Below are 14,023 nucleotides of genomic sequence, written 5' to 3'. Positions count from 1 at the left end.
ATGTGTTGTTGAGTGTCGGTGCTGTTTAGAGATCGGCAGAGTAACAATGTATAATCAATGATTACTTATATAGCCCTAGCTCACGAGTGTCTCAAAGAGCTGCACAAGCCACAACAACATCCTCGGCTCAGATCCCACACCAGGGCTCAAGAAAAAAACTCATCAATACTCTTCAATATCAGTAGGTAGCAGCAGGTAGATAATTGCTTTGTAGATGTCGGAACATGGTTTGCTGTGGTCCCAATCTGCAGATGACAGTGGGAGGCAGGTAAAAAGCTATTTAATGCTAAAACCAAAAATAAACAAAAGGTTAGTGCCCCTAAGAAAAGACATTGAAGCTTAGGGAACAAAACAAAAACTGAACTGGCTCCAAAGTAAACAAAAACAGAATGCTGGACGACAGCAAAGACTTACAGCGTGTTGAGCAAAGATGGCGTCCACAAAGTACATTTGAACATGACATGACAATCAACAATGTCCCCACAAAGAAGGATAGCAACATCTTGAATATTTTGTATTGCTAAAACCAAGTAGATGCAGGGAATAGCGCTCAATGGAAGACATGAAACTGCTACAGGAAAATACCAACGAAACAGGAGAAGTCACCAAAATGGAAGCGCAAGACAAGAACCAAAACACTACACACAGGAAAACAGCAAAAAAAAAGTCCAAATAGGTTAGGGGGTGATGTGACAGTACACCTACTTTGAGACAAGAGCTATAGGGATGCATGCTTGGTTATGGATTAAAGTCATATCCAACAATTGCGACTACGGCTTTTTGCTGTCAACTGAGTTTAATTTTTTAATGATTTCCACTGGTGGTGTGCCTCTGGAATATTTCAATGAAAAAAATGTGCCTTGGCTCGAAAAAGGTTGAAAAACACTGCCTTAGGGTTGTCAACTTTTTTACTTCCGATACGATACCTCATTACGGACTTTTTTTTGATTAATTGATACTTTTATTAGTAGATTGCACAGTACAGTACATATTCCGTACAATTGACCACTAAATGGTAACACCCGAATAAGTTTTTCAACTTGTTTAAGTCGGGGTCCACGTTAATCAATTCATGGTAAAATGGACAAAATGGAGGTAGCAGGCAGAAGTAACACCTTTTTCACCAGCATAGCCACAACTCTTTGGTGTAGAACAAATTAAAGCCTACTACCGAAAGCTAGGAGTATTCAACAATGATTTCAAATTAGAAATGGTCTCAGCTGACTAGGTGCTTCAAAAATTGAGCGTGCTCCGCCTAAACAAGACCACCGGCCTTGACAATATCCTCTCCAGATTCCTCAGGGACTCTGCCACCACCATCGCCCCTCTCATCACACACATAATAAACCTCTCAATTAAACAAGGCCAAGTACCCAAGGATTTCAAGATAGCAAGAGTAACTCCCCTTTTTAAAAAAGCAAGTGAATTAGAACCTGGTAACTACCGACCTGTTTCTATTCTCAGTTCTATCTCAAAAGTAATGGAAAAAAAAGTTTATGAACTGGTCGATAGTTACCTTGCTACTAAAAAACTCATGTGCAAATTCCAATTCGGCTTCAGAACTAACCACTCCACTGACACATGCCTTCTCTATCCGACCGACCACATCAAACATGAGGTGGACGCGGGCAAATACTGCGGCATGGTCATGCTAGACATTCAGAAGGCCTTTGACACCGTTAAACACGCTATACTGTTGGATAACCTCAGAACAATCGGATTTGATAAAACCTCATCGAGCTGGATGCAATCTTACTTGGAGGGGAGGAAACAGGTGGAAGAGGTGAACGGCACCGTGTCCCCACCGTCTCGGTAAGCTTTGGAGTCCCTCAAGGCAGTATACTAGGACTTTTACTGTTCCTAATATACGTAAATGACATGCCATCAGCATGCCACTGTGAATTGTATCCATTGTATTTGCACCTGTCTCGCTGACAATAAGCTATCCATACACTTAGGTAAAACGGAATCCATTCTATTTGGGTCCCACATCAACCTTGACAAAGTCAGTGACTTCACTATAAAAGTGGGTGACATTTCTATCACCAGGAAAGATGAGGTCAGGTTCCATTCTAGAAACTAATCTTTCCTGTGATAAAATGGCAACCAAGGTAATCAAAAAGGTCAACCAACGAACAAGATTTCTCTACAGAATCTCCTCTCTGGTCAACCAAAGCACCTTGAAGATTCTATCGGGAACTCTCGTTCAATCCTTTTTCGATTACGCTTGCACCTCCTGGTACCGTAGCACCACCAAAATCCTCAAATCTAGACACCAAACATCCCGGAACAAGCTTGTCAGGTTACTTTTAGACCTCCACCTCAGGTCACACTCAGGGTGGAGGACAGAGTAAAACAACTTGCACTGAGCCTACAGGCCTGGGGTCGGGAACCTTTTCGGCTGAGAGAGCCATGAAAGCCAAATATTTCAAAATGTATTTCCGTGAGAGCCATATAATATTTTTTAACACTGAATACAACTAAATGTGTGCATTTTTAATTAAGACCAACATTTTTAGAGTATAATAAGTCCCTTACTCTTTTTAATAAAATTGTTATTCTAAAGTTAACCAATAATAAATATAATACTTCTTACCATTAATGCGACATCTTGAACAGGTGCGATAGAAAACGGATGGTTGGATTAAAATGGATGAGAATGTTTTATAGTTTGAACGTTATTTTTAACACTGTGATTACCAGCGGAATTATTCATTACTTATCATGTTAAGCAATGTCAGCTAAGATTTATCTGAGAGCCAGATGCAGTCATCAAAAGAGCCACATCTGGCTCTAGAGCCATAGGTTCCCTACCCCTGCTATAGGCTATAAAATCCGCTACACTTCCCTGATACCGAAATACATGTCAAAGTACTTCCAGAACGTAAATGACCACCATAACCACCACACCAGGGGGACCTCCACAAACCACGTTAAACCCAGATTCCGATCTAACAAAGGTCTTAACTCATTCTCCTTCTATGCCACATCAATGTGGAATGCACTTCCAACGGGTGTAAAAGAAAGTGCATCTCTATCCTCCTTCAAAAGCGCACTAAAAGAACACTTCCAGGCAACTTCAACCCTAAACTAACACCCTCCCTCCTCCACATTGATTTATTTCCGATAGCTTGGAATAATCGGATTGTCATATCAAAACACATTTCTACAGTACTGGACATTCTATCATTTGCACGCGTCAAACTGGTCAACACAGTCGCCCTCAGTATGGGCCAGAGGTAAGGGCTGTACCTTAAGTCGAAAACTGTTTGTCCTCCAATATTTTGCCATCTCATAGTCTCTATCATGGGGGCATGTGTTCCACTGCCATGGAAAAACTCCCACCAAGGGAAATTCCCTAATTTGACGGTGATCCATTACTATAAAGAACCTTTGTCAGAGCATTTGTGCAATGTATTGAGAAAAACGCAAGCAACAAAGGAGACTGTTTGTACTATCTGGAAATGTACACTAGGGGTCAACCTAAAGAACTGGTGCGTAGCTGTCAACACATGCCCCCAGATAGATACTATGAGATGGCAAAGTATTTATTGGAAAAATACTTAGGTGACCAGTACCAAACAACAGCAGCTTACATGAAGAAAGTGTTTAACTGGCCTTTAGTGAAATCTGAAGATGAACGAGCTCTGCAAGCCTACTCTCTTTACCTTTGATAATGTTGCACTGCCATGGAAAACGTGCAGTACATGCAGGAACTAAATATGCCAGCTAACACGAAAACTGTGATCTTCAAGCTGCTGTACAAGCTGCGAGAAAGCTGGAGAGTCGCTGCATGCAACATATTGGAAAACCACCATCGCAGACCTCAGTTCTCAGACATTGTTGCATTCATTGAGCGACAGGTGAAAATTGTCTCCGACCCAGTCTTTGGAGACATTCAGAATACACCACAGAGTACAGGAAGTAAACCTGTGACAGGAATAAAATCACAAGGTAAACTCAAATTCCAAGGTAGCAGTTTTGCCACGACCATTAATATCAAAACCCCTGAAGCAGAAAATAAAACCAGATTCAAAATTGCTCCAAAGCAAAGTGCATCTGCTCGTACCACAAACGTCTGTGTTTGCTGCTCCAAAAATCACACTCTTGACCACTGTCCTCAGTTGGAGGAGAAGACCCACAGGGAGAAGATAACTTTCATAAGACAGAAAGGAATCTGTTTTGGGTGTCTTCATGTTTGACATTTTAGCATTGGTTGTGACGAGCGCTTGACCTGCAACATATGCAAGCAAAACCATATAAGTCTGCTTCATATTGGTCAGGAGGAAAGAGCAAACAACATAAATACAAACCAAAATAAGGCAAAGGAACTATCAGTGAGTAATGCACAAATATCTCTGCAAACATGTGGACAAACGGGGACTGGTAACAGAAATGGAATTCTGTCGATTCTGCTTGTACTGATAAAGTCCAGCAAAGGAGAGACTGTCATACAAACGTATGCATTCCTGGATCCAGGCAGCACGGATACATTTTGTTCTGAAAGCATGATGTCAAAACTCAACTTGAAAGGAAGAAAAACAACCTCAAGTTGCTGGCACGGCCACTCTACCAACCGAGCTATGCCGAAAGATGACATGAAGTTCATAAAGGTCATGACTGATACAGTACGTGCAAACTTCAAGACAGAAACTACATTTTGGAATTGTCCTTTAAAAAGGATAATGTGTCTCTGCCCAACAATCAGTGCGTTGCTAGGCAATGCATACTTGGTCTGAAAAGGAGGTTTGGGAAGGATGATGAAAGATTTCAAACATCTGTCACACAATGGCGATACATTAATACCACTCAAAATCCTGCAGACAGAGCCTCAAGAGGAGTTAAAGTGGATGAGTTACTGACTCGCAAAGGATGGATAGAAGGCCCTGAGTTTCAGAAGAAACAGAGGAAGAGTGGCCAGCTGACATCTTGGAGTATGGGATTGCAGCAGAAGACCCTGAGGTGTAAAAAAGTATCAATACAGCGATTGATACTCCAAGTGCTACTTTCCAACTGATCACTTACTTCTCCAATTGGAAACGGTTGAAGAGGTCAGTTGCCTGGATCCTGAAAATAAGGACACTGCTGGAGATGAGTCAAAGGAAGAAACTACTAAGTGATGACTAAGTAGATCAGGAAATGGTGCACATTATAGCTGCACTGAAAACCCAAACTCAAAGATGATTATTTGTTCATATTTATGGCTCCATTGTTGTTATTTTGAATTGTTCATGGCATCCTGACCTTCTCAATTGGGGGCCAGAGTGTTGGAGCTAAATGTCCTTATTTGTTTATATTGTTTGTATTTTATTTTCTCTAATTAATTGCTGGCCTCAGTTCATGTTGAATTTCCTTTTTGGCAAATTGCTCCGCCTACTTCCTGTTAAGAACCAGGAAGTGTTGACAGGAATGGCACTGTTGCTATGGTGTGGTTACATTGGTAGCCTCCTTAAATTGGGTTCAGGTGTGAGCACGGGCAGGGAGATTGGAGGACAAACAGTCTTCGACCGTGACGTGCCGTGTTGTGTCATGTTGTGCCGAGACAATACTGTAACAATGTGCCAGCCAAGGTCAGCATACTTTCTGTTATATAACCTACATTTGATTTATTTTCGATAGCTTGGAATAAACGGATTGTCATATCCAAACACATTTCTACAGTACTGGACATTCTATCATTTGCACGCGTCAAACTGGTCAACACAGTCGCCCTCAGTATCGGCCCAGAGGTAAGGGCTGTACAGACGGTGCTTAGATGGCAGCATATGTTGTTCCAAAACCTGTATGTACCTTTCAGCGTTAATGGTACCTTCACAGATGTGTAAGTTACCCATGCCTTGGGCACTAATGCACCCCCATACCGTCATAGATGCCGGCTTTTCAACTTTGCGTCAATAACAGTCTGGATGGTTCGCTTCCCCTTTGGTCCGGATGACACGATGTTGAATATTTCCAAGAACTATTTGAAATGTGGACTCGTCAGACCACAGAACACTTTTCCACTTTGCATCAGTCCATCTTAGATGATCTCGGCTCCAGAGAAGCCGGCGGCGTCTCTGAATGTTGTTGATAAATGGCTTTCGCTTAGCATAGTAGAGCTTTAACTTGCACTTACAGATGTAGCGACAAACTGCATTAAGTGACAGTGGTTTTCTGAAGTGTTCCAGAGCCCATGTGGTGATTTCCTTTAGAGATTGAGGTCGGTTTTTGATACATTGCCGTTTGAGGGATCGAAGGTCACGGTCATTCAATGTTGTTTTCCGGCCATGCCGCCTATGTGGAACAATTTCTCCAGATTCTCTTAACCTTTTGATGATGTTATGGACCGTAGCTGTTGAAATCCCTACATTTCCCTACACTTTGAGAAACGTTGTTCTTAAACTGTTTGACTTTTTGCTCACGCAGTTGTGGACAAAGGGGTGTACCTAGCCCCATCCTTTCTTGTGAAAGACAGAGCATTTTTTGGGAAGCTGTTTTTATACCCAATCATGGCAACCACCTGTTCCATATTAGCCTGCACACCTGTGGGATGTTCCAAATAAGTGTTTGATGAGCATTCCTCAACTTTATCAGTATTTATTGCCACCTTTCCCAAGTTCTTTGTCACATGTTGCTGGCATCAAATTCTAAAGTTAATGATTATTTGCAAAAAAAAAAAAGGTTTATCAGTTTGAACATCAAATATGTTGTCTTTGTAGCATATTCAACTGAATATGGGTTGAAAAGGATTTGCAAATCATTGTATTCCGTTTATATTTACATCTAACACAATTTCCCAACTCATATGGAAACGGGGTTTGTACTGATTCTTATGCTTTCTGAACTCACTGTGTTCACTGCTCGCTGCAAATATCCTTCCAAGTCACACCTACACTGTTTCAATGTCCTTTTCTCTGACGATGCACATGTTGATGACTGAAGTACTGATTTCAACCAAACCTAACCCCCCGGATTGTAAATAATTTTAATAATTCAATGTATATACTCTGATGATTAACTTTTAGGATGACTGTATTATGTTGATAGTATACATTTGTAACGTTAATTGATTAACGTGGACCCCAACTTAAAAAAGTTGAAAAACGTTTTTGGGTGTTACCATTTAGTGGTCAATTGTACGCAGTCTACTAATAAAAGTTTCAATCAATCAATCAAAAAAAACTATATTGATTCAATACGATATCAGCAGGAACTATACATACATTTACTATTTTGTAGAGTGGAATGTTAGAAAACGTTATGAAAAACCCCCACTAATCCAGTGATTCTCAAACTGTGGTACGTGAGCTTCATCTAGTGGTAAGACAAATAAGTCTGTAAATACGTACTGTATATGGAGTATCATTGTTGACAATGTTTGTCCATTGTGTGTAATGTTACGGTGGTCAAAAATATTAAATAGACTTGTTAAATGAAACCTCTGCCTTGTTTTTAATGAATAATTTGGTCTACTACGCCAGTGGTTCTCAACCTTTTTTCAGTGATGTACCCCCAGTGAAATTTTTTTTAATTCAAGTACCCCCTAATTAGAGCAAAGCATTGTTGGTAGAAAAAAAGAGATAAAGAAGTAAAATTCAGCACTATGTCATCAGTTTCTGATTTATTAAATTGTATAACAGTGCAAAAATATTGGTAATTTGTAGTGGTCTTTCTTGAACTATTTGGGAAAAAAAGATAGAAAAATAACTAAAAACTTGTTGAAAAATAAACAAGTGATTCAATTATAAATAAAGATTTCTACACATAGAAGTAATCATCAACTTAAAGTGCCCTCTTTGGGGATTGTAATAGAGATCCATCAAGATTCATGAACTTAATTCTAAAAAAATTTTCACAAAAAAATAAATCTTTAACATCAATATTTATGGAACATGTCCACAAAAAAATCTAGCTGTCAACACTGAATATTGAATTGTTGCATTTCTTTTCACATTTTATGAACTTACATTCATATTTTGTTGAAGTATTATTCAATAAATATATTTATAAAGGATTTTTGAATTGTTGCTATTTTTACAATATTTAAAAAAAAATCTCACGTACCCCTAGGCATACCTTCAAGTACCCCCAGGGGTACGCGTACCCCCATTTGAGAACCACTGTACTACGCTATTAATACATATATTGGTCAATATGGTTGCGGGGGTGCTGGAGCCTATCCCAGCTGCACTGCGGAAGGAGGGGTTGACCAATGAACAAGCAGTAGAAAATCGATGGATGAATGGCATTATGGTGGTACTTGGAGAGCCAAGTGTTTTCTGATATGGTACTTGGTGAAAAAAGTTGGGGAAACACTGCACTAATTTATTTATTTATTTAGGCTGTAGTGGAGTAATATATATACATATATATATATATATATATATATATATATATATATATTACTCCACTACAGCCTAAAGACAGCATATGTCCATTCCGGATGGTTATATATATATATATATATATATATATATATATATATATATATATATATATATATATATATATACAGTGGGGCAAAAAAGTATTTAGTCAGCCACCGATTGTGCAAGTTCTCCCACTTAAAATGATGACAGAAGTCTGTAATTTTCATCATAGGTACACTTCAACTGTGAGAGACAGAATGTGAAAAAAAATCCAGGAATTCACATTGTAGGAATTTTAAAGAATTTATTTGTACATTATGGTGGAAAATAAGTATTTGGTCAACCATTCAAAGATCTCACTGATGGAAGGAGGTTTTGGCTCAAAATCTCACGAAACAGGCCCCATTCTTTCTTTCCTTAACACAGATCAATCGTCCTGTCCCTTTAGCAGAAAAACAGCCCCAAAGCATGATGTTTCCAACCCCATGCTTCACAGTAGGTATGGTGTTCTTGGGATGCAATTCAGTATTCTTCTTCCTCCAAACACAACGAGTTGACTAAATACTTTTTTGCCCCACTGTATATTTTTTTAGGTGTCACCTAGTGGTCACAATAATTTATTAAGCTCATGATGCAGTAAGATGAATGGTGTGGACTTGTTTGTTACTGGATAATTTGTAATACGCTTCTGTGTTGGAGGTTTCAATATATTACTATTATGCAAATATATTATTTGATACGTGTTTAATATTGACAATTATGGTGTTTTAGACTGCAATATTGTTCAATTAAGGACACCTATGACTCACTTGCGTATTATTGTGCACTTAGCTGTTGTGTAGCTGCAAGCTTCTAGTATTCCACAGCCTACCATGTTTACCATTTGTAAATTACTTCACTAAAATGCAAGAAGAGAACAATTGTGTGTTCCTATTGAAGGACATTTAGATGTTAACTGGCTTTCTAGCTTTTCACAGGTAATTGTGTTGCAGGGCTACTTGTATCAGGGCCAAAATTAGAAAGTTTGGATGCAAGACGGTATAATCTGATAAAAAAAAAAAATGTTATTGTTCTCAGACTGATATCCAATATCAGTATTGTTTGGGACACCCCTCGTGAGCTTAAAAGAAAGCCAATACAAATATGTTTTGGATTTGGGAAGCCGCCCTGTGGTGGGCCAAACCAAACAACTAGACAGGCTAAGTTTTTATTTGTTTTTTGTTTAACATTGAGATTAAAAAAATATTTTTCAAGGTAGTCCTGGCCTAGAGGCAGCAAAGTTACACATAAAATTACATTCACATTACATATTAAAATGACAGGATGGACATCAAGTCAAACAGTTACAGATAACTGAGGCTTCTTCAAATGCTCTCAGTTTAGATTTAAAAGCATGTAAGGATAAAAAGATTCAGTCAACTTCCCCCCAGTCAGCCTTGGCCCCTGTTCCCCACTTTGGGCACCCCTAAAATAGACAATTCAATACAGATTACAGAATGTCACATTAAACCTTTTGATTAAAGTATACAGTATGTATCTAGTTATACACACTATTAGCAGATTTTCCATATTTTCATGGATAAATGTCTGCCATTTAGATATCATTATAACTTTCTTAGCTACTGATAGACACATTCTGCTTCAGTATGGTGCAGATTAACAGTGATACGTTCAAAATGTTTCACTAAGTTGACGACACACTGTCATGTTTTCGATGGTTTATTTCTTTAATTCAATGAACATCATCCACTTCTTCTTCTCGGCACTGTTTTTCACACTGACTTTCTTCATTCCTGTGGTTGGAAAACAAAATGAGGTCCATCTCAAGCTATAAGCTAATGCTTGTGAGTAAGACGAGATGTTTTGCTTGGATCTTATGGTTTTTTTTTTTTGCTTCTCCAACTAATGCCGGGGATGCTTGTAACTTACCTTTTTACTTTTCACTTAAAGCATAACAATTAGCTGAGAGACAGCTCTTAAGTTGAGGTACCGCTGTATAAACCTATTTTTTGTGATTGTGATGCAAAATAATTAGTTGTTGTTCTGCTCGTATGTTCATAGGCAGTCTTCTCAGACTTGCGTGCCTTTGGCGAGCGCGTGGCCACTGAGGTGGACGGTTGGGGCAGAGAGTGTGAGGTCACTCCGCCACGCCTGGAGCATTTTGACCCTTGGGGCCGCAGAGTGGACCACATCTTGACTTCTCCGGCATGGAAACGCATGAAAGAGCTGTCGGCGTCTGAGGGAATGGTCGCCATCGCCTATGAGAGATCGTTTGGAGAGTGGAGGTCAGAAGTGACCTTTTTTTTGTTTTACCTGGTATTGTAACTCATATGAAGAGTTCAGACGCAAGAACATATACATCCACTTTCCTAGTTTTTTCAAATTGTTTTTTGTGGAGCTTTTCATGAAACAGTCATCCTGCTGACGTGGGTTGCAATTGAAATGTTTCTAACAACCAGAATGAAAGTTCCATTTTGAAAAATGCTGATTTATTTCAAAATGGAATTGAGAACATTTTTACAAATTTTTCAGCAAAAAGTCCAAACAATGTTTTGTTGCAAAAACAGACTCATTCTATATGGTGCAAGCTTGGCCCTAAAATGAATGAAAACAATTAATCGGAATCAGAATCATATTCAGAGAAGTTTTTATTGCCATTGTTTGAGAACGGGTTCACAAACTAGGAATTTTACCTGGCGCAATCGTGCAAAATTAAAGACATATATCACAGAATAGAATAACATGAGCTGTAATTGAGCTATCAGATCTTGGTATTGTTCACGTGTCTGATGGCCGAGGGGAAAAAACTGTTCAGGTGGCGGGAGGTGTGGGTCTGGATGGACCGTAGTCTCCTGCCTGGGGGAAGAGGGGAGACTATTTTGTGTCCAGGGTGAGAAGAGTCAGCTGTGATCCGACCAGCACGCCTCCTTGTCCTGGAAGAGAACAGGTCCTGGAGGGGTGGGAGTTTTCAGCCAATCACCTTCTCAGCAGCACGTACCATGTGCTGCAGTCGATGCTTGTCCCGGACTGTGGCGCCGGGGAACCACACGATGATGGAGGAGGTGAGGATGGACTCGATGACTGCTTAGTAGAACTGCACCAGCATCTTAAGTTTTTTCAGAGGAATACGTATTCCATCACTGTATGAATTCATCCAAACAAACACTTTTTTTAGGTGATCCCTGGACATCGGGGTTTACATTGATCGCTGCATCATGAGTATCATTACATTGACAGCTGCATCACAAGACAACAACAACAGAGTAAACACATGATTCAGGTCGTCATTCAAAAGATGAGTAGCTAGACACGTTTCCCAGTGTTTCCCCAGAATATTTGTTAGTTAAGGTGGTGTCACCAGGGACAGGTGGATGGACGGTGAAGACAATATACGATGTTTGTAAACAAAACAGTCGTAGTTGTGTGCGATACTACGTATGTAACACAAAATAATGACTAAGTCAAATTAATGACTTACTGTAAATAAGCGTTTGAAAAAAAGAGTTAAAAGTGGGGCCACATGCTGAAATATGCTCAAATCATCGTGCTTAATTTATTACAGCATTTGGAAAGCTGTAACAGCCAACGGCTGAAATGGCTGTTACATGCGCTCTGAATACGCACTGCTGATTGGCTCTTACCGCTCTGCGTGTAACCAATCAGATGGTTGTGTGGGTGGGACAATGCTGGGTGCTGCAGAGATGTACTGACAGAGGCAGAGGTAGTACAAAGCGTAGCAGCTTGTTAAGACTTTAGTTTAGCACCAAATGATAATGTAAATACATTTAATAAAGTCAAATACAAATAAGGCAACAAGAGAAGTATTCTACACTTCTCTTTTGTAAAGTAAATCTCAACAGCCGATATGGGCATCTACATCAACTATATAATTTACTGAGAAGCTGAACAGGTCCAAAAAAAATAATAAAATAATTTATTATTATTATTATTACTTTTTTAATACTTTAGTTTAGGCGGTGGCCCTTTGTTGTTAAGGTGGCCGCATTAACAACAAAGCGCTGCGGGAAACTCTGACACTTTTTTAGCTTATAGGCCACTCATATTTATCAGGACAGCGTCTCTTTTTTGCACGTTGTGGGTTAGGGTATAGTTACTCATTACCGATGCTTTAATTTAGTTACAATTACAGTAAAAGTGACACGAAGCAAGCAAACATGGGCGCTGATGTTGGATGATGTAATCAAATTTAGATGCAGTGATTGGTTTCTGACGGATTTGTCTGTTTGTGTCAGACAGAGAGCAGTGTGCTTGTGGCTTTTTCAACTAAATCGGAAATATTTAACAGTGAGATGTAAAAGATAAGTTGTTTTTTGCAAAAAAAATTGCTTTCGTCTCCTATTCAACTGACGGCTCGGGGGTCAAATCCAGAATGACACCATACCGACCCCCAGGTTTAATTCAAAACCTAAGAGACAAACATTTTTGCAGCAAATTATAGAAACAAAACAAAACAGAGTTTTCCTGTTTCATTTCTATTACATTGGCAACAAACATAGAACACTGCGGTTTAAATCTGTGATTTACAAACCCCGTTTCCGAATGAGTTGGGAAATTGTGTTAGATGTAAATATAAACGGAATACAATGATTTGCAAATCATTTTCAACCCATATTCAGTTGAATATGCTACAAAGACAACATATTTGATGTTAAAATTGATCAACTTTTTTTTTTGCAAATAATTATTAACTTTAGAATTTGATGCCAGCAAAAACGTGACAAAGAAGTTGGGAAAGGTGGCAATAAATACTGATAAAGTTGAGGAATGCTCATCAAACACCTATTTGGAACATCCCACAGGTGTGCAGGCTAATTTGGAAAAGGTGGGTGCCGTGATTGGGTATAAAAGCAGCTTCCATGAAATGTTAAGTAATTCACAAACAAGGATGGGGCGATGGTCACCAATTTGTAAGCAAATTGTCGAAAAGTTTTAGAACAACATTTCTCAACGAGCTATTGCAAGGAATTTAGGGATTTTACCATCTAAGGTCTGTAAAATCATCAAAAGGTTTAGAGAATCTGGAGAAATCACTGCACGTAAGCGATGATATTACGGACCTTTGATCCCTCAGGCGGTACTGCATCAAAAACCGACATCAGTGTGTGAAGGATATCACCACATGGGCTCAGGAACTCTTCATAAAACCACCGTCAGTAACTACAGTTGGTCGCTACATCTGTAAGTGCTAGTTAAAACTCTACTATGCAAAGCGAAAGCCATTTATCAACAACACCGAGGAACGCCGCCGGCTTCCCTGGGCCCGAGCTCATCTAAGATGGACTGATGCAATGTGGAAAAGTGTTCTGTGGTCTGACGAGTCCACATTTCAAATTATATTTGGAAACTGTGGACGTGGTGTCCTCCGGAACAAAGAGGAAAATAACCATCCGGATTGTTATAGGCAGAAAGTTCAAAATCCACTATCTGTGGTGGTATGGGGGTGTATTAGTGCCCAAGGCATGGGTAACTTACACATCTGTGAAGGCACCATTAATGCTGAATGGTCCATACAGGTTTTGGAGCAACATATGTTGTCATCCAAGCAACGTTATCATGGATGCCCCTGCTTATTTCAGCAAAACAATGCCAAGCTACGTGTTACAATAGCGTGGCTTCATAGTAAACGAGTGCGGGTACTTTCCTGGCCCGCCTGC

General features: G+C 39.5%; 1 protein-coding gene across 1 annotated transcript in view; it reads left to right on the top strand.

The window, feature by feature from the left end:
• LOC133556915 (acyl-CoA dehydrogenase family member 11-like) overlaps window positions 1-14,023 on the top strand; it is a 28,985-nt gene that overhangs the window by 3,206 nt on the left and 11,756 nt on the right. Inside the window, exon 3 of the mRNA XM_061907267.1 lies at window positions 10,410-10,633. Within this exon, the coding sequence (XP_061763251.1) occupies window positions 10,410-10,633 (224 nt within the window). The remainder of the gene's footprint in view (window positions 1-10,409; window positions 10,634-14,023) is intronic.

Source organism: Nerophis ophidion, linkage group LG07 (assembly GCF_033978795.1).
Source record: "Nerophis ophidion isolate RoL-2023_Sa linkage group LG07, RoL_Noph_v1.0, whole genome shotgun sequence".
NCBI lineage: Eukaryota > Metazoa > Chordata > Actinopteri > Syngnathiformes > Syngnathidae > Nerophis > Nerophis ophidion.
Note: the sequence above shows the minus strand (reverse complement) of the source record. Positions and strands in the feature narration are given on the sequence as shown.